We start from the raw sequence: 22208 nt of genomic DNA on the forward strand, positions 1-22208 counted from the left end.
TCCATAAGTTGTTTCAGTTTTTATATTAGAAACTGCTTCATATAAACTATTAAAAATATTTATATATATATGGGAGTATAATTATAAGGTAATTTTTTAGCACTGGACCCTCTAGGTCATATAGAGTATATACCATGTATGGTGTCACCAGTTGTGCTGCCAGCTTGTCTTTGGTACACAGCAAGGAAGCGTTGATCTTCCCAGACACTGTCACCAAAGCACTTTTAACAAACTTCTAAATTCCACACTAATCTTTTATGTTTAATTTTTTAGTTTTGTAGATGTTTTATTTTAATGAGAGTTTCCGGAAACTTATTACACATGGTTCTATTGTATATATTTTCATTTTTGCCATACAATATTTCAAGTTGAGATACTGTAACTGTACTAGATACATATATACTATATAGTATACTGTTTTCTTGCTATTTTGGTTAATACATTTTATTTGGAACTTTTAAAAAATTTCTTTTTGTTTGCAGTGATATGTATCGATTGCATGTTAAAATAAAATTCTTAATGTTTATAAAAGTAATTATGTTAAAATGTATACTCACCCAGACAGGCCATGTGTTCAAGAATAGTCAAATTCCCACTGAAGCCATCTGGATGTAGGATAGGAAGCACAAAGTAGTAACCTTTCAACAACTTTATTTCTTCAGTGGATATCAGGCTGTTTAGATTATCTCTCTTCTGGAGTCAATACTAATAAATTATATTTTCAATATATAATGGAAACAGCCAGTCATGGTGGCTCCCGCCTGTAATCCCAGCACTTTGGGAGGCCAAGGTGGGTGGATCACTTGAGGGCAGGAGTTTGAGACCAGCCTGGCCAACATGGTGAAACCCCGTTTCTACTAAAAATATAAAAATTAGCCCGATGTGGTGGAGGACGCCTGTAATCCCAGCTACTTGGGAGGCTGAGGCAGGAGAATCACTTAAACCCGCGAGGTGGAGGTTGCATTGAGCTGAGATTGTGCCACTGCACTCCAGCCTGGGCAACAGAGTGAGACTCTGTCTCAAAAATGAAAAAAATAAAGATATAATGGAAGGAATACTCTACTTATAATAGTAGTACAGAAGATAAAATGCACAGAAGTAAACAACTAGAAATATATGCAGGACTTACATAAAAAAAGATTTTTAAAAGAACAGCTAAAGTACCTAACAGACAATTTAAACAAATTGAAAGTCATACCAGGTTCTTAAATAGGAAAACTCAAAATTGTTTTCCCTAAATTTTAGCTCAGTTCTCATAAAAATGCTAACACTTTTAAACCTAGACAAACCAATTATCTTGTTTATATAGAAAATAAATATAAAAGTTTTCCAGAAACTTTGTGGAAAATATTTGCAGTGAGTGTGGACCAGACTTACTTGATATTAAATCATTTTATAAAGCTTCAGTAACTAAAATAATTCCTGGCACATGAATATATAGATTAACAGAACAGATTTAAAATTCACTTCTAAATGCAAATATACACAAATATTTAAACGACTGTTAAAGGTCACATACCAAGTCAGTGGGGGAAACCTTGTTTAATAACTGATATTGTGACAAGTGGCCAACCATTTGAACAAAACATTGGAACCATGCCTCATAGTGTGTACCATGGTTTAAAAACAAACTGTGTTAATGAAACTGTGAATGTACTAGAAGGAAATGGGTGAAGATGAAATGCAATGAAATGGGAAGACTGGGGAAGGCTTATCTAATTATGATGAAAGTCCTGGAGATATTATAGAAAAGATTAATAAGTTTAATTGTAGGTTAAGAATTCCTGTGTAGCAAAAATCACTGTAAGTAGAATCAAAAGACAAAAATACATGCTGTGAGAAAACATAGCATGTCATATTACAGAGGGCTAATCTTAATTTACAAAGAACTCTTATCTGCTAAGACAGATTGATAAGAAAAGGACTAGCAACTGAGTGGGAAAAATGGAGAGAGGATGTAAATCAGTAGTTCACATAAAATTACAGACGGCTCTACAATACATGGAATGATGCTAAATCTCCTAAGAGAAATGCATATTAAAACTAGATCAACATATCATTATTTTGTGATTGCCAGATGGGTAGACATCCAAAAGTTTGATTATGTGTCCATAGGCTAGTCTCACCTGTGAGGAAATTGGTACTAATACATTGCTCTTTGGAGTCTTCATTAGCAGGATTGCCCTGTGAGATCAATTTGGTTACATCTAGCAGAATTACAAATATGTACTCTTTGACACAGTGTTTTCACTTCTAGGAATATATTCTTTAGATTTACTAATTCATGGGAATGGGCTTCGATATAAGGTTATTTTCAGCATTTATTGCCCTAGTAAGATTTCGGGAACACCTAAAATGTTCATCAGAGAACTGGATTTTGATACAGCCATAGTGTGGAATCCTGTACAGCTACATAAAAGAAAGGAGCTCTAGAAATTGATATGGAGAGATCTCTAAATTATATTGTTAAAAAAATATATATGTAACACAGTGGGTATAATATGCTATCATTTGTGTAAAAGAAGGAAAAACATGTATTGAATTGTAATATGCATAAAAATTTTTTTAAAGCATAGGAAATATACCTGATAGTTAAACCATAATTCTGTTGCCTGGTGAGAAAAAAAATTGGTGTACAGTATCATCGATTCTTAACTCTAGTTTTATTTTTCTTAGCGTAGTTTCTCATTACTCAGAGGAAAATCCAAGGCACTCTGTGATCTGACCCCTTCCTTCACCTCCAAGTGACCTCTTTCTGAACCCAGTTCAGCCACACTGGCCATCTTGGCTTTGCCTGGAATGTTGTGTCTTGCATTTAATATCCTCCTGACTAAAATGCTCTTCTCCTAGATCTTTGCATGACACCCTCCTTTATTCAGTTCTCTGCTCACATGTATCAGAGAGGTATTCTCAGACCTAACTAGAATGGTAAAAGAGTATATCTTCTCTCCCCTGCTCTAACCTCTACTCTACTTGATTTTTCTTACTACTTGACCTCATTTTATATTCTTTGTCTCTCTCACAAGATTGTATGTGCCGTTAAGACAGGGATTTGGTCTTGTTTGTTGCTGTACCTCCATCACTGAAATCAATTCCTGGTATATAGTAATGCTTAGTGAATACTTACAGTATGAGGGCACTGAAATAATTTCCTATTTTGGGACAAATATATATGATTTTTTAGGCCATTGATAGTGAAAGATTTAAAGCACTAGTTTTCAGTAATTTCACAGAGTAGTGTACCTAGAAGGATTTTGCTAAATGTGTTTCCTTGGTGACTTGTTTTTGTTTTTACTATGAACTAAGCAGGCTTCATTATATTCCAGGGAAAACCATATTAAATTCTTGATTTAAATAATTGCTCCCCACTTACCCCCAATAGCATCTTAAAACTTTTGGTTCTAATAAATATTTTTCTTTCACCAAGAATTAAGTTTGCAACTTAAACTCTCAAGTTACTGAATTTTGACAGCTAACTTGTTTTCATTGCACTTTCTTGTTAAAATGGGCTGAATATTTGATTTTGGGAGTGGGAAGGATGTAGTGATATTCCGTATCCTTGATTACTTTATAACCCTTTTCAAATTGTATTGGGTCAAGCCATCCTGCTTAAATTAATTCCTGCCACTCAAACTTGAAGAAATTTATTTCTGTTAAAATGTAGAATTACTGAGCCTAAAATAGAATACACATACAATAGGGAAATTGAAAACAATAATTCTCTCTTAAATCTGTAGTTTTTTTTATATAAAATCTCTTAAATTAAGCATTGTTGGGTCTGATTACAATAGACTATAACCAACTATACTGTTATTAATTTAAAACAACTCATAGTAATGATATCTTCAGTTTTTCCAAATAGAAATTACCGTATTTGCTTAGTTTAATTTTTTTTTTTTTTTTTTGAGATGGAGTTTCTCTCTTGTTGCCCAGGCTGGAGTGCAATGGCGTGATCTTGGCTCACCGCAACCTCCACCTCCCAGGTTCAAGAGATTCTCCTGCCTCAGCCTTCCGAGTAGCTGGGATTACAGGCATGCGCCACCATGCCCAGCTAATTTTGTCTCAAACTCCTGACCTGAGGTGATCTGCCCGCCTTGGCCTCCCAAAGTGCTGGGATGACAGGCGTGAGCCACCGCACCTAGCCAGTTTAAAGTTTATATTGTGATCTTTTCCTAGCCAGAAAGATCGTAATATATGAATAGAATTTAATATAGAGACCTTTTTGGTAACATCTCTTTTTTTTTTTTTGAATTACCCCAGGTAGTTTTGGATGTTGGGTGTGGAACTGGAATTCTCTCTATGTTTGCTGCTAAAGCTGGGGCGAAGAAGGTTCTTGGAGTTGATCAATCCGAAATACTTTACCAGGCAATGGACATTATAAGGTACATATATTTTAAGCCTTCATTTAAGTTTATTTTAAAATTTAATGATTATTTAACAGATTTTCTTGTCTTTAGTAGCTATCTAAGGCAGACTAATGACATTTGTCTTTCAGTAAAAATTCACTCCAGAATAATAAGATTTTAAGTTGAATTGAGCTAGACACATTTGAACTATGGTGCTGAATAATCTTTTCACAGTTCACATTGATGAGGATTATTTTTATATAGTTCTCTGGCTTTCTGACTGTGGCTATAAATATGCTAATTCTAATAATGTAAAATTAAAAACTTGATACTTAGGGTAATACTGACAGGACTCCCTACTTACTAATATATTTATTATATGTTAGTAGTATTTTCTTTAGCAAATATCAATTATACTAAAGACTAAGAGTTATTTGTCTTTTTCTTTTGTGACAACACTAGTCCATGTACCTCCTTCAAATTAAGTAAATTCCAAAGTTGCTAAAAACAAGGCAGAGTGGATTTAGTTTATTAGCCCCTAAAACTTTTATTCTCTAAAACTCTCTGTCTTTTGAGTATTTAGCTGGGTTGATTTTACAGTTGGCTTATGACCTAGTAAGAAGGCCTTTATTTGAAATCCAGCTGACACAACTGAATTTCTTTCCCTATGTGCTTAACAAAAGCACCTTACATTTGGAACTTAGGAGTCATTTCCAGAATACGTAATCAATAGGAGTCTTCTCATAGCAACTTTTAAGTGATTCTTCAACTTACACTGCTGTTCCACTGTTAAGATTGATTAATGTTAGCCAGGCATGGTGGCTCATGTCTGTAATCCCAGCACTTTGGGAGGCTGAGGTGAAAGGATTGCTTGAGCCCAGGAGTTCACTCTGTCCTCTATAAAATATGTTTTAAAATTAGCCAGGCATGGTGGTGCATGCCTGTAATCCCACCTACTTGGGAGACTGAGACAGGAGGATTGATTGACCTGGGGAGGTGGAGGCTGCAGCGAGCCATGATCGTGCCACCACACTTCAGCTTGGGTAACAGAGCAAGACACTTTCTCCAAAAAAAAATTTAAAGATTTGATTAATGTTGATCTTTTCTGATTTGTTAAAAAATTTAAATATGATTATATAAAATATTTAAAGTTTAGATTTTATTTTGTAACTAGAAGGATAGTGTTATGGTTAGAAGAACAAGTTTGAATCAAGCTTGGGATGGAGTCCTCACTCTACCATTTAACCGGTACTTGGAACTTGAGTTAAAGTACATCTAACGTGTTAGAAATCTCAGTTGTTTCACTGTCAAACGAAACTTACAAGTTTCGTTTGTGGTTGTAAGTAAGATGCATAAGTTATAAGTAATACGTATATATAAATCAGTTTGGCCTGTTGCCCAGCACATAGTAAATATTTTGAGATGCATAAGCTATAAGTAAGATATACATATAAATCAGTTTGGCCTATTGCCCGCCACATGTTAAATATTTGGAGCATTAGCTATGGTTATTATTAACAAATACCAAATCAGTGTTAATGGAAAAATTGCCCTGAACTTGTTAGGTTTTTCGTAGATAATGGTTTGTGGTTGTGATTTTTGTATTGGAATACATATATACACACACACACATGTATGTTGCAATTGCAATTATAGAATTGCACATACTTATATATCGATAGATATCTAGTCAAGCCTTTTCTAGTTCTTATGATACCATTAAGTACAGCATGATCATTTTGGGGGTTCCATAGAAAGTACCCTCAATTGCTTATTCATTGCCATCCAAACAAATATGAGAAACACTGTCCCAAAGAAGAGATTGTTTTAGAAGAATTCTCAAAATTTTATTGTTGATAGTAAAATTATGATGAGCTATTTCTACTAGAATTTCTAGTCTTATGACAGCTCTTTCTATTAGAATTTCAAGTATATTTATGAATTAGTCAGTTTTTTTTTCCTATAGCATGGGACTAGATGTGCTCTCCTTTTAATTTCTTAACTCTATGAAAGAAATGGAAAGGAATTATAATACACTGTTTCATTTTATTTTACAGAAGTCCTGATTCCCATTGTCTTTGTAGAAACATATTTATAAATGAATATACCTAAAATTCATCATTTATAATATTAATATTTAGTGCTAGGGTATACGGTGTCCAAGCTTCTTAGTAAAATATTTTAAATGTTTCTGATATATACATTTAACATTCAATTACTTAAAATAATGAGGAAAATGTTTTCTGACAAATTATTGCTAGAGGGAAATTAATTTTCAGTCCTTTTTTTTTTGCAGTTGTCTAAACACTTCATGATATATTTTGATCTAGAGTTACAGTTTTGGAGGAACAAGACAGTGGAATTAAGCGTGTTTCTGATATATTGATGAGCTCCCAGCAAAAACAATTGCTTAAAAAAATTATATTTTATGATTTTTCAAAATAAATGGTAAACTAGTCTGTGTAAATCTTTTAATTTAATACCAGTATTAAAAACCTTGAAACTATTTTAAAATATTATCGAAAGATATTCACAGTAATTCTATCCAGATTTAAGAATAATTTTTTTCTGCCCACATAATCCTAAATATTTTTATTAGTTAGAAGACCTTCTAAAGTATATTTGTCACCAGTGCAGAGCCCAGAATGGTTTGGGATTAAGTCTTTGTTTTTAAAGTCTCCGGGAAAGCTACCAACTTACTTTTAATCAAAGGATGGGTGTCAATTTGCATTTATTAGTATTTTTTCTGTTAAGATAGCGTCTTCAACATCAGTGGGCAAAAGCAGAAATGTGAAAGAAATATGTCCCTGATTCAGCAAGTGACATCTGCAGTCACAAAGGAGTGCTTTTCCATGTACTCAAAGACAATAATAAATTGCTCCTCCCATCTCATCTTTAGGTCTTTCACCTATAAAGCCAGAGCTAACAGAATGTCTCTTTAACAATACTTACAGGATTCGATACAAACATGTTTTTGATATTTAACTTAAAGTTAACTCAGCTTTGTAAGCACATAACTAAAAGTATTTTAACAAGATTTTTATATGATAATAATGAGATTAAAACCCAGCAATCTAGCGTAATAGCTTTTCATTAAAATTACTAGGGTTCAAGATACTTAAGACCCAAAATTTGAGCTCTGTCAGTTTCTCAGGATGGAATAGGTAGAGATATGTGACTTATTTGGATAAGGATCCTCTGTCTAATCATTGAGTCAAAGTACTTGTCTTCAGTCTTTTCTGTGTGTATTTTTGGACAGAGTTTGATCATTTCGTCAACCAAATTTTTGAATTTCGAACACTAATTTTAATGTAGTGAAGTAGGAAGCGAATATGTCAAACTATTCTTTGCTGTGTCAAATATTTTATGCTTACCAGTGTTTATCCTCTCAATCTTGTAAAGTGTCATTTTTGTAAGATTTCCTGCTAGTTCCAAAGTGTATCTAAAATCTTGGCTTGAGTGTCAGATGTAGTTATAGGAAGGAAGCATAGATAAAAAGTGCAATGAAGAAATCAAAATCAGTTTCACTACTGCAAATAATTATTTTCTTGCTGTAATGTTAGCACTCAGAGAAGTAGCATTTGTGACCAAGATTACTACCAAGCATGAAGAGTGTAATAAAATGACTAAACCTTAAGTTTATATTCAATTAAAGTACCAATTTAGCTAAGTGAACATTTTGCATAGAGCACATATTTACTATAAATAAGCTTTTGCAAAAAATAATCACATTTTTAAAAATAATTTTAAAACATTGCACATGAGAGCATATACCTAGAAGCTTAGTGAGGAAAAGTTTTATTATACAACAGGTTCACAGTTGATTCAGAGGGAACAGCCATGTATTGTGACTTTGTGGTAATGGATTTTTAACAAAACAAATGGTATCCACATAAGACTTTTTTTTTTCCCTAATTATCTGTAAAGCTCCTGCATATGTTCCCCCTTTGTACAGTGTGGAAATTGAACAAGTAGATGTATTTAAAGGACTAAAGAAGCAGGCTTATTATCTCACGGCTTTTAGTACTAATGACCAGGATTGTACTCTAGTTGCTTGTTGAATACCTTGTCATTCAATTCCTAGTTTTCTTTTCAGATGGAAACTATCAAAGGCTGTAGTTGTTATTATCAAGATCCAGTGATATTTGTGTAAAGCTTTGTCTTACCTCATGCTAGATGGCCATGTTTAAGATTCATTATAGACATTATTTTTGCCAGTCATTACCAGAGTCATGGTCATCAGAGCAGAGGCAAGCATTTGTTCACCAGATACATTTTGCGAAAGTATGAATTTTTTAAAATCTCTTCACAAAACTGTTGAGCGGTTATGTAGTCTGAACTGCCCCCCCGCCTTTGCTTTGAAGTATCAGAGTTATTCCTGAGAATTTCTTAACAGGATTTTTGAAATTTTCAGCTGTACACGACAGTAGAGAGAATGATATGAATTCCTGTGTGCCTGTCACCTGTGTCTACATTTATCAATTTTTTTACCATCTTTTTTTATCCATTTCCCTCCCACCTTTTGTTTTGTTTTGTTTTGTTAGAGTATTTTGAAGTAAAACTTATACATTATATCAGTAAATGTGTCCTAATACATTTGAGTGTTAGTGCATGAGAACATTTATTGAAAATGACTTAGCACTCAATCTTTAGATACCCCAATTTAATAATAAAATTACTGACATTAATTTAGTTTATTGACTCTCCTTTGGTGCAGGTATAACTGAATCTCTTTTGATGTAGATTATTATACCTATTATAGAGATTAAGAGGCTGAGCATGGTGGCATGTGCCTGAGTCAGGAGAATCACTTGAGACTAGGAGTTTGCAGCTACTAGTGTGCTAGGATTGCACCTGTGAATACCCAGCATACTATAGCCTGGGCAACATAGTGAGACTGTGTCTCTATAGTGGGGTCAGAATTAGTTCCCAGGCAACCTGACTCCATAGCTTATCCTCATAGCCAGTTTGCAATTCCTTATCTCCATGGAACTACTTACAAGGTATGTATTGGTTATATTCAGTAGTTTGCTTTACTTAAAAACCTATAGATAGTTTGAAAAGCAGGGCTTTTTGTTTTGGTTAAACCAACATTGTACTGTTTCTTCAGAAATGTTCTTTGCTTTTTTTATATTGTGAAAAGGTAGTTATTTTTATAGTATTCATATGCGTCTCCTTTGTCTTCCTTTTGAAATTCTAAAATTTGGAGTGAAATACCTTCTATTCCTTTGTGAATGTACTTCTAAAAGAATATGTACGAAAGTTATTGTTAATATCCCCACAGTCTACTGACTCATTGTTCTAACCAGTTGAGGATACCACATAGCATGCTCATCTCAGCATCCAGACATGACTTGAGTTCTAATTTTTCTTTCACTAATTAGCTTTATAATAATGGGCAAATTACACAACCCCTTTAAGCCCTGATTTCTTCATTTATAAAATGAGGTTGTCAAGCCTGTAATCCCCGCACTTTGGGAGGCCGAGACGGGTGGATCACGAGGTCAGGAGATCGAGACCATCCTGGCTAACACGGTGAAACCCCGTCTCTACTAAAATACAAAAAAACTAGCCGGGCAAGTTGGCGGGCGCCTGTAGTCCCAGCTACTCCGGAGGCTGAGGCAGGAGAATGGCGTAAACCTGGGAGGCGGAGCTTGCAGTGAGCTGACATCTGGCTACTGCACTCTAGCCCGGGCGACAGAGCAAGACTCCGTCTCAAAAATAAATAAATAAATAAAATAAAATAAAATGAGGTTGATAGAGTCTCATAAGATTGTTATAGGAATTGCATCCATTATGGTGCTTTGCAAAATGGCTGGCCCTGTAACTGCTTACGAAATGTTAGCAGTAATGATAATCCTGTTAATTATTAGTAGTGGTCATATGCTTGGCTTGGCATCAATGTCTCAAATAATATTTTATGTTTGGGTGGTTATGTTTCATTTAGGACATTTATTGCGCTATCTTGTCAAAATGTGACTCACTTTTTTGTCTTCTTTCTATTTCACAATCTCTATTCTCTTATACCATAAAATGTCAAACTTTAGTCATACTCTGTACTCACTTACCTCTCTTGAACTCTGTTCTCAACTTCTCTGATACTTGTCTATTCTTGCTTATTGGAGCTTTCTGTAACATCAGTCAGTGAAAATTAGCAGGCTCTAAGTTGTCCTTATCCCTTCTGAGGCCCTTTTCTCTGTCAGAAGTCTATATACAGCAGAGTATCTTCTGTTAAACTCCACAAGCCTACATCTATAAAAGGCACTTTAAATTCTAAAAGATAGATATTTTTAAAATATACAGTCTTTTATTCTTTCAAACACATGCAACTTAACAGTCCTTGGATTATGTTTAAAATAATTTTTGGCTAGGCATGGTGGCTTAAACACTTGTAATCCCAGCACTTTGGTAGGCTGAGGTAGGAGGATCCCTTGAGACCAGGAGTTCAAGACCAACCTGGGCAAGATAGCAAGAACTGTCTTTACCAAAAAAATAATAAATACTACTACTAACAATTTTATCTCCTTTTATTTAAAAGGTGATCTAGCATTTCAAAAGAAATGAGTTTAGAATAGGATACATTTTGGTTATTATTGTAAACTGACAGTGTATTAGGCTTTAAGGATTAGGCTGGCTCTTCTGAGGTTGCAGACGTGAATAAAACAATATAGATTTTCTGAGATGTTATGTTAGTAGGGGCAAATAGGTCTTAAAGTGAGATGTGGAAGAGAATGAGAAATTGTTTCTTATTCTTGCTATCATACTTTGGACTCTGCAGTGAAAGATCATTTCAGCAACATAAACTTACCTAAGGATAGCAAAGCTATTTAGTTGCCAGACAATTGTATACTGTGTTTATTACCCTCGGGAAGCTCAGGTAGCTTCTGTTTAATATTTTTACCATTGTCTTGGCTGCCTTTGGTTTCTCATTGACACAGCTAGGGAATAGCTCATTATTCAGACTTTCAGATGTTACTGCAGAAGAGTTTTTAGAAGGTTGATCCATCATATGGCCACAATGCAGTACACTCAATCTCAGTATGACATTAAAGGTGCAATCTTTTATATTGCCTGTATCTAGAATACTGTTAGAAAGGAAACGTTAAGGAAAGTCCAGAGAATATTTTGATTTATTGTCATGTTTATGTAGGTGTCCTTCTCTAGACATGAGGACAGGAGATTTATCCTCATCTTTTTATCCCTAACACCTAACAAAGTGTCTGATACACATAATAGATGCTTAGTTAAGGTTTTTGAGTAGAAGTAAAGTATCTTAAGGTAATGATTTTAAAGATGGTGGTGGTGGTGGGGTGTGTGTGTGTGTGTCTGTGTGTGTGTGTGTGTATTTTGGAAAAGGATTACAAAATACACCAGCAAAAATTCTTGAAATAAGGGATGCTACTTCATATTTTGTTTCTAAATTTAATAGAAATAACAGAAATGTGAATTAAAGCCAAAGAGAAATTTGAACCACTGATGAGGCTAAAATAGTTTTTCAAAAAATTTGTTCTTCAAAAGCCATAGAACTCTGGTGAAGGTCATGAAGGTGATCAAGACACCTTACAGGGAAATTAAATTTATTTCCTTTCCTAGTATACCCCGAAGCCCCCTTCATTTCTGATTCACCCCAGTGGTTCTGTCTTTATGGGGTACATTCCATGACCACCCACTAGTTCAGTGATTTACTGGAAGAACTCACACAATTCAGTATAAAGCTGTACTCACAGCTAAGATTACAGAAAAGGGTATAGGGCAGAAACAGCAGGAAAAAGATACCCACAGGCAAAGAGGTCACAGGCAGACTTCCAAGGTATCTCTCTCTTTTTACACAAGAGATTTACTCCCCAACTTCATACCTCAGAGGCACAAGTGAGATGTCTCTACCTAGGGAAATTTGCTTGAGTCTTGGAGACTGTAGTTCTTAAAGCTAGTGGGTCAAGTAGGCATATTTCCACCATGTGACCAGCCATGGTATATACCCAAACCAGGTAACCAGTGTGCGTGATGAATCTTTATGTTTACTTTAAACATGTCGTCAACTTGCTTCATCTAAACCTACTGCTTCAGGTAAATGGAGTATCATCATTATTCTGCAATCATATGAGTGATCTAGGCATTCTTGTTCTTAGAGTTTGATCAAGAATTTTTGCCATGGCTATAGAGATCTAAGCAAGAACTGAGTAAAACAAAACAGATCTGCTACATTCACTCATTTTTTCCAAGTTGTAAACTTGGCCTTCATACTTGACATTTTCTTCCCCTTTACTCAACATACCTGTTGGAGACAGAGTCCTGTTGAGTATCCTTAATGTTTCTCAAATGTGTCTCTCGTCTATCCATGATGTTTCTCATGCGTTACTTTACATTCTTAGATCTCTCACCTGAATTAATGCATCTGCACTTAACTGGACCAGTTGTTTGTCTTTGCCTCCCACCACTCTCATCTGTTCTCTGTAGTGCAGCCAGACTGATTTCCTCACTTGATTCTCCTCTACTTTAAATTTAAAGGAAGAAAGTGGGGGGAAAAGATATTTTTGTATTGGGAAGATGAAAGAGGATAAATTACATGTGATTCTACTATCAGAGACCACTATCAACATTTTGGTATATTTCTTGCCACTCTCAAAAGCCTTAGGTCACAAAGATGAAATCCGTAGAAATGTAAACTTTACCAAAATATCAGCTCCCCGTGGTGCGGCAGAAATTTTTCTTTTTTTCATTCATTGATGTGTCCCAATTACCAGGAAGGGGACCCAGCACATCCTAGGCATTCAGTGTAAGTACTTATTCGATGAATGAATGAATTAATCAGTTTTTAAGATTCAGGACATTATATATTCAAAGCCAGGTAAATCATTATCACCAAAGCCTGCAACCCCATTGTTTCCGATAGATTCCAGATGACTATTTTTATCTTTTTTCACTTTATTAGAACTGAGTTGTTGCTAATTTCAAACAATAAATGTCCTCAGTGTTAGTAATTCCACAGCTACACATTTGTAAATAAAGATGATACATTTGGGAGGGAGCAGCTCATAGAATAGCTTTGTTATGGTTCCAGGTCTATGTCCCATACCTTCCTGGTAGTTCATTCCTTGTGGGATGTGTGTAAATCTGCCTCCAGCTTCATATGTTTAAGAATTCTTGCTTTTTGTTGACATTTATGAATGAAGGACTAGATATTTTAATAAAAGTAACTGGTACAGGTTTTATCTCTGAGGGGAAAAGGTGGAGACTGGTCAGTTTACAGTTGCCCCATTAATGTTTTAGTCCCTTTATCACTCCCACGTTGTATACCTCTTGACTCCAGTGGTTTGTGTTGTGAAGAATGGCTCCACCTCCACTATCATGCTCTTTGATGTGTGCACTGAGTACTAGGTCTTTCTTCACAGATTTACCAATATAATTTCATTCCCTTTTTTCTCTCAACTAAATTATGAGATTCTTTGGTTCTTTGGTATTCCCTTCCAAAATCTCCATGTATTTATCCGCGTCTTACATTTTATATTATTGTCATTTCACTGTGCTTAGGGAGCAAAAGAGAAATAAATATGTATACATCGATGATATATTGAAATGAAAGTAAATAAATAGTATATATTGTATCTTTTATATCTATTAGGATATTCCCTTCTTCTCCCCCTTAAGCTATCATCCATATATTCTAGGTGAACTTTACATGTATTTTATCACTAACTTTAAATGCATTTGATTAGGTATTCATTGTATGAACTCACATGTACTTTCTGTTGCTTGCTTGTCTGTCTCCCCACTAGACCATCTTCTTCCTTAGAACATAGACCATATCTTGGCCGGGGGGAGTGGCTCAAGCCTGTAATCCCAGCACTTTGGGAGGCCGAGACGGGCGGATCACGAGGTCAGGAGATCGAGACCATCCTGGCTAACCCAGTGAAACCCCGTCTCTACTGAAAATACAAAAAACTAGCCGGGCGAGGTGGCGGGCACCTGTAGTCCCAGCTACTCAGGAGGCTGAGGCAGGAGAATGGTGTAAACCCGGAAGGCGGAGCTTGCATTGAGCTGAGATCCGGCCACTGCACTCCAGCCTGGGCGACAGAGCGAGACTCCTCCGTCTCAAAAAAAAAAAAAGAACATAGACCATATCTTTTACCTAAATCATGTAGGGAAAACGTAGATTGAAAATTTAATCCCGTATTTCTTGTTCCAAAGATCCTGAAATGACTCTTCATTATCTTTAAGTAAAATCTAGACTTAAAGATAAGTCTTAGCATTACCTCTAAATATCCCCCAACTATGTCACTGTATACTATCTCTTGTTGCTCTAGTCATACTAAACTGTTCAAAGTTCTTTAAATTTGCTTCTCTCTCTCTCTGTCACGCACACACACACGAGGCAGTTGTGCACACACACAACCCTCCTCTACCCATACCCATACACATCTTTGTGTATACTGTGTCCTTTCCTGGCTAAGCTCAGATGTCACTTACATAAAGATTTATCATATGAGCTTCCATAGTCCCCAATCCTGTTTACTATTCCGTCTCTCTTAGACCATACCCTTAAGTGCATGGACTGTGTCTTTTATCTCTGTATGCTTCGTACAAGATAATTAATCATGATGATGTCCCTGTATCATGAAGTGAAAGTTAAATTGCTACTTTTAAGATAGGAAATAAGATAGGAACGTATGTGTTCTAACAAAATTTCCCCTCAGAAAAAGTTGATAATTTCATTTTTATTGGATTATTTAAGAGAATTACTTAAAGATATCCTTTTATTACCTTGTCGTATTTCTTTACATTAGAATCATGCTAGTTTTTCAGTAGGTGTTTCCAAAGATAAAGATTCATTTGGCTTATACTGAAGTAGGGTTTAGTGAGTAGCCACTTGAGAAAACTAAGTAAAATCTGTATATTTTTTTCACGAATGGAAAAAATCAGGTGGTGATTAACAGTCTTATGAAAGGTTATCTGTGTCGATGATATCTGTTTTAATACAAAACTAATGGGAATTATAAGGCTTTCTCTTTTTTCCTGTGTTTTCCCTTAAATCATAATCTTTCTTATTATAGTCATATTTGAACAACAAATAATTACTGATGCAAATAGGATTATGACTTGTAGCAGACAGTAAACAGGCCTAGCAGATGGTCTCTTACAGAACACAGATCTTGTTTCAGCATAACCATTCTGGAGATACTTTTAAGCAGTGGGAACATTTTTCTCTTTTAAAAGAAGCTTGCCTTCAGTTTTCTTTGAAGTGTTTGTCATTGGTAAAGCTTTAATGAGTATTTCGGTAAGCAACAAGCAACTATAGCAATTTCATCAGAATTTTATTAAATACTGTTTTAAAAAAAACTCATAAGCATTTCTTTAAAACTTTTTGTATGAAATATAACATGTAAAATGAGTACATAAAACATCAATAAACATCAATAAACATGTTTAATATGCATAAGTATCCATAAATAACAAATGAAATTAAACATATAGTAACCATTACCCAGGCCAAGAGAACTTTGCCACCAATTCAGAATCCCACCCACCTCCACTGCTCTTTCTCAATCAGATGGGCTACTATGAATAATTTTATTATGATCTGGTTTTACATGTGCCCTGGTGCACACATCTAGGGGGTGTATACTTACAAGTAGAACTGTGGTCCTTAGGGTATACATATCTTCAGATTTCCTAGATATTGCCAGACTATTTTCCAACGTAGTTATACCAGTTTATCTTATACATATAGTATATAGCAGTTCTGGTTGGTATTATCCACCTTTAAAAAATGTTTCCAGTCATTTGTGTAGCAGTATCTCATTGCAATTTTAATTTTTGTTTCTTTGATTACTAATGAAAGTGAGCACCTTTTCATGTGATTGTTAGCCATTTGGATTTCCTTTTTCTGTGAAATATTTGTTTATGCCTTTTGCTCAGGTTTCTTTTGAGTTGTGTCTTGTTTGTGTATTTGTAGGCAATCTATATATATATTTTGGATTTGAACTGTTGATAAGTTTTATGTAATGCGAAAGTCTTCTCTCATTCATGTTTGCCTTTTCACCCTCTTTGTAATATCTCTCAATGAATTGAAATTCTCAGTTTTCATATGGCAACATTCTTATTTATAGTTGCCACTGTTTGTGAGTTGAGTAAGGAATCTGTACCTTCACTGAGGTTATAGAGGTATATATTCTTGTCAATGCTTTATAATTGTGGTTTTTACACTTAGGCATTGATTTTTGTATATGGTATGAAGTGGTGGTCCAGTTTTGTTCCTTTTCTTGATATTGTATTTAGATGACCCAGTTGTCCTGGTCCCATTCATTAATCTTTGTTACTTATATTATCATTTTTATCAAGAATCAAACATCATTATATGAGGCCTGTATAACCCTTTTTTTTTTTTTTTTTTTTTTTTTTGAGACGGAGTCTTGCTCTGTCGCCCAGGCTGGAGTGCAGTGGCCAGATCTCAGCTCACTGCAAGCTCCGCCTCCTGGGTTTACGCCATTCTCCTGCCTCAGCCTCCGGAGTAGCTGGGACTACAGGCGCCCGCCACCTCGCCCGGCTAGTTTTTTTTTGTATTTTAGTAGAGACGGGGTTTCACCGTGTTAGCCAGGATGGTCTCGATCTCCTGACCTCGTGATCCGCCCGTCTCAGCCTCCCAAAGTGCTGGGATTACAGGCTTGAGCCACCGCGCCCGGCTTAACCTTTATACTAAAACTCCACTAAGGCAGTAGGACCGAAAATCACAAGTCACTCATTCATTAATGCAAATGCAAGAATCCTAATAAAATTATTGGAAAACTGGGCCAGGCACAGTGGCTCACGCCTATAATTCCAACACTTTGGGAGGTCAAGGTGGGTGGATTACTTTAGGCCAGGAGTTCGAGACCAGCCTGAGCAACATGGCGAAACCCTATCTCTACTAAAAGTACAAAAGTTAGCCCAGCATGGTTGCACATGCCTGTAATCCCGGCTACTTGGGAGGCTGAGGCAGGAGAATCACTTGAACCCTGGAAGCAGAGGTTGCATTGAGCTGAGATCATGCCACTGCACTCTAGCCTGGGTGACAGAGCAAGACTGTGTCTCAAAAATAAAGGAAAACTGAGCAATAAATTGGGAAGTAAAGTTTATTCTAGGAATGGTTAAATATGAGAAAATCAGAAAAATCTATTGAGTGTGTCTCAAGAGATGCAGTATAAAAGTGTGATAAAATTTAGTATCCATTCAGTGTATCTATGTATTTAAAACCGTTAGCAAACTAGAGTTAGAAAGCAGTGTCCCAATATGATAAAGAACAGGGTGTGGACGAGTACCTGTCAGTGCCCTGTTAGGAACCAGGCCACACAGCAGGAGGTGAGCAGTGGGTGAGTGAACATTATCGCCTGAGCACCGCCTCCTGTCAGATCAACGGGGGCGTTAGATTTTCACGGAGTGCAAATGCTAACGCTGTTGTGAACTGCATATGCGAGGGATCTAGGTTGTGCATTCCTTACAAGAATCTAATACCTGATGATCTGAGGTGGCAGTTTCATCCCAAAACCATCTCCCACCCGCAGGTCCATGGAAAGATTGTCTTCCATGAAACTGGTCCCTGGTGCCAAAAAGATTGGGGACTGCCGCTACAGAGTATCTATAAAAACAAAACCTACAGCCAGTATCTTGATGAAGCAGTGAAAGCATTCTCTTTAAGTTCAGGAATAGGACAAGGATGCCTTTCATCACCTCTTCTATCCAACACCATAAAGGAGATCCTAGCCAATGCACTAATATGATCAAAAGAAAAGTATAAGAATAGGGTATGAAGTAACAAAACTGTTTTTATGATGTTTGTGTATGTTTATGAATACAGACATTAGAAAGAAGCTATAAACAAATTACGATAAAAGTATCAAGATGCTGAATACATAATTAATCAGAGTTTATTATTATTTTTGTTTGTTTGTTTGAAACAGGGTCTTACTTTGTCATCCAGGCTGGGGTGCAGTGGCAAAATCATGTCTTATTGCAGCCTTGACCTCCCAGGCCCAAGTGATCCTCCCACCTTGCCTCTCAAGTAGCTGGGACCACAGGCCCATGCCACCATACCTGCCTAATTTGTTTATTTTTTGTAGAGACAAGTTCTTCCTATGTTGCCTAGGCTGGTCTGGAACTCCTGGGCTCAAGCAGTCCTCCCATCTTGGCCTCTCAAGGTGCTAGTATTATAAGCAGGAGCTACCACGCCTGGCCTATTGTTAATATTTTTAACCTCCTCCCAGACAATGCAAGGACATTAAGTCACTTTAAATGGAAAATTCACCCTGGGGATGAACATCCCCCAATAAATGTTGGCTGTGAATCATGGGTCAGCTGTTTTAATTTCTTCCTCCCCACCACCTTCTGACCTTGATCATTATCTCCTTTCCATATATTTCTCAGGTGTCTTTTTGTTTTATTGCTTTCTGCAATCACTTATGCAAAGAATAAGTCTCTAAAAACCCTTAATGACCACCAGGATTTGACCTGTCCTCTATCAAGGTTGTTAATAATTTCTTCGTAGAACCCTCATCTAATTTCTCTTTTTTACATCGTTTTTCAAAAACCATTGAGTCCTTCTCAATGAGCTGGGTTTTTTTTTTCCCTTGTCCTTTCTTTCCTCTCATTGATTTTCCTTTTCCTTTCTATGTTAAAAACTTTATGTGGGCCTCATGCTTGTTAACTGAGCCAGTCAATCAGATAGTGCCTCCTGAATATTCTCTTGGCCTCCTAATTGTAAGATTACATAAAGTATATGAGAATGGAGAGTTGCTAATTTCTACATACATTGTCACCTCTGTCCATAGCATTAAATTTTATTGTTATAAAGCCAATCTAAGTTCATTTGTACTCCTAGCATGCCTACTCCTCCTTCAGAAGGACTGTTTGCTTTATATGTGGGGAAGAGAGTATGGCAGTTACCTCCCTTGGGGTAGGTATGCTGCAATCCTGCTTTTACTCACTGTACCAGATTGGTTGTCATACCACCTGGAAGAATCTCTTCACAGCCACTTGGGGATCAATCATCAATCCAGTTACCCCTTCTACTCAGCAGTATATGAAGTAAGTGATGTGTTTCCCTGTTTGTTAATTCTGAGAATTTATGCCAGTAGTAAATGTTGAGAGTTTATGCCACTAGTGAATCACCAGGATTTTCTGGTATTTCTCCGTAAAACAGTTTCTTTTCTTTTTTACTGAATACTCTCAGAACATAGTAGTCCCCAAAACTTGTTCTCTAGCTGTTTGCATTGTCTTTGTGGCAACTCATAGTTTTAAGTTCATTACTTTCCTAGTGAATACTTCATCTTTCCAGGTAGATGTAAAAGCATAAGAAGGTCTTTCAGTGAAAGGAAAAACTCTCTTGCCACCATTTCCTCTTTGAAAGGACTGACATTTATTAGAAACTAGTAACAGCCAGAGAATGGGATTTTTCACTATCTTCCCCTCTGCATACTATTCCCTATCAGTCCACTAGCTAGTTCTCTAAATCTTGCCATTTCCTACCAAGGTTAGGTAGGCAAACATCCTAGGATTCAATCCTCTGCCAGTTTTTTTTTTAAATTCCTTTTTCTGGCTAAAGAAATTCTTTAGCCTTTGTGACTCATGGGTCTGCAAGAGAGTCCTGCACACAGCACCATTCTGAGCTAACATAGTTTCAAGTCAGACACACATGAACCTGATTACCCAATATTACCGAGAGAGATTGCCCAGTTTTAAACTTTATTAATAATTTCAAAGGTACAGGCAATCAGGAGACTCAGAAGAAGTAGGGATTAATCTGGCACATAGAGCGAGGCTTCTTACTGTGTGAATTGATAACCCATCCACCCCATTTGCAGACCTTTTCTACTCTGGGCCAGAGATCGTGTAGCTCATATAGGGAAGGAAGGACTAAAGCAGCTGCTTTTAATATCCCAAATCTCTTAGTCTGGACTTCCTGATTTCCTCTATTATATGGGTAAGATCTCTGGTTCATGTGAGTTAGATTTGACACACTGATCTATATATTGACTCACTACATATATCCATTTGCTTTTCTCATTTCTTCCTTTTTCCCTGACCATCTAGGACCAGTTTTCTTCCTGAACTAATTTTTTAGTATTTCCTTCATTGTACATTTATGTCAGTAGCCAAACAGAATGTTGTTTGTTGGTCTGAAATGTATTTTGCCTATAACTCTGGGAGATATTTTTCTGTACATACAGAATTCTTCATTGGCAGTAATACTGTAGTACAGGAGTTGGTAAACCTCAGTCCATGGGCCAGCTACCTGTTTTTGTAAGTAAAGCTGGAACACGGCTGGGCCTTTTTGTTTATATATTGTCTATTGCCTCTTTCACACAGCAATAGCAGTTGAATAGTTGCAACAGAGATCATATGTCCTGCAAGTCTAAAATATTTTTACTTCGGCAGTTTAAGAAAAGGTTTACCTGGTTTATTGGTGATATTCTACTATCTATGGCTTTCATTGTTGCTATTAAGAAGTCACCTATCAGAACAATTGTTATTCCATTGAAGACAATTTGCCTTTGTTGATTTTTTGCCTCTGATTTAAGTATTAAAGATTTTTAAAAATTTAGTCTTGAGATTCATTGGATTACTTTTGTCTGTGGCTTAAGGCTTTTTATCAATTCCAAAAAATTCTCTTGATCCCAGGAGTTTGAGGTTACAGTAAGCCATGATCATGCAACTGCACCCAAGCCTGAGTGACAGAGTGAGACACTCTCTTAAAAAAAAAAAAAAAAAAAAAAAGGCCAGGCGCAGTGGCTCACGCCTGTAATCCCAGCACTTTGGGAAGCCGAGGCAGGTGGATCACGAGGTTAGGAGATCGAGACCATTCTGGCTGACACGGTGAAACCCTATCTCTACTAAAAATACAAAAAATTAGCCAGGTGTGGTGGTGGGCGCCTGTAGTCCCAGCTACTCGGGAGGCTGAGGCAGGAGAATGACATGAACCCGGGAGGCAGAGCTTGCAGTGAGTCAATATCGCGCCACTGCACTCCAGCATGGGTGACAGTGCAAGACTCCATCTCAGAAAAAAAAAAAAAAAAAATTGATATGGGAGTGCAAATGATCAAGAATAGCCAGAAGGATTTTTAAAAAGAATAAACTTCAAGGATGTACACTATCAAATTTCTTGGCTGAATTTAAAGCTATAGTAATCAAGAAAGTGTTATATTGGCATAAGAATAGACATCTAAATTTGGGGGGCAGAATTGAAAGTCCAGAAATAAATCTATACATACATGGTTGTTTTTGACAAAGATATCAAAGTAATTCCATAAGTTAGTGATAGTTTTCCCAACAACGTTGAAACTATTGCTGTTGATAGTCTGTCGAACAAAGTTTTTTCAACACTGTATCAATAGTTATTGATATGGGGGAAAAATGAACAAGGTACATATGGGAAAATTAACTGAAATGAAAACAGAAGCATTTAAGGAGAAAACATAGGTGAAGTATTTGGTATAGGCACAGATTGCTTAGATATGTCCCCAAAAGCATGAACCATAAAAGAACAAAATGATAAGTTGGTCTTTATCAAAGTTAAAAACTTTAGCTCTTCAAAATATACCATTTAAAAAATTAAGAACCAAGCCACAGTATGGCAGAATTATTCACTGTACATAAATCTGACAGAATTTGTATCCAGAATATGTAAAGAACTCTTACAATTCTGTAATAAGAATACAATTGGGCTGAGCATGGTAGCTCATGCCTGCAATCCCAGCACTTTGGGAGGTTGAGGCAGGTGGATTGTTTGAGCCCAGGAGTTTGAGACCAGCCACAACGTAGAGAAACCCCATCTCTATAAAGAACCACAAATATTACCCAGGCATGGTGTCACACACCTGTAGTCCCAGCTAC

The 22208-nt window shown here is 36.3% G+C and overlaps 1 protein-coding gene across 1 annotated transcript in view; it reads left to right on the forward strand.

Annotated features, from left to right (window-relative positions):
- Window positions 1-22208, forward strand: part of PRMT3 (protein arginine methyltransferase 3) — a 139775-nt gene that overhangs the window by 19134 nt on the left and 98433 nt on the right. The window contains 1 exon segment of the mRNA XM_017858381.1: window positions 4261-4382. Within this exon segment, the coding sequence (XP_017713870.1) occupies window positions 4261-4382 (122 nt within the window).

Source organism: Rhinopithecus bieti, unplaced genomic scaffold, assembly GCF_001698545.2.
Source record: "Rhinopithecus bieti isolate Rb0 unplaced genomic scaffold, ASM169854v2 scaffold_2350, whole genome shotgun sequence".
NCBI lineage: Eukaryota > Metazoa > Chordata > Mammalia > Primates > Cercopithecidae > Rhinopithecus > Rhinopithecus bieti.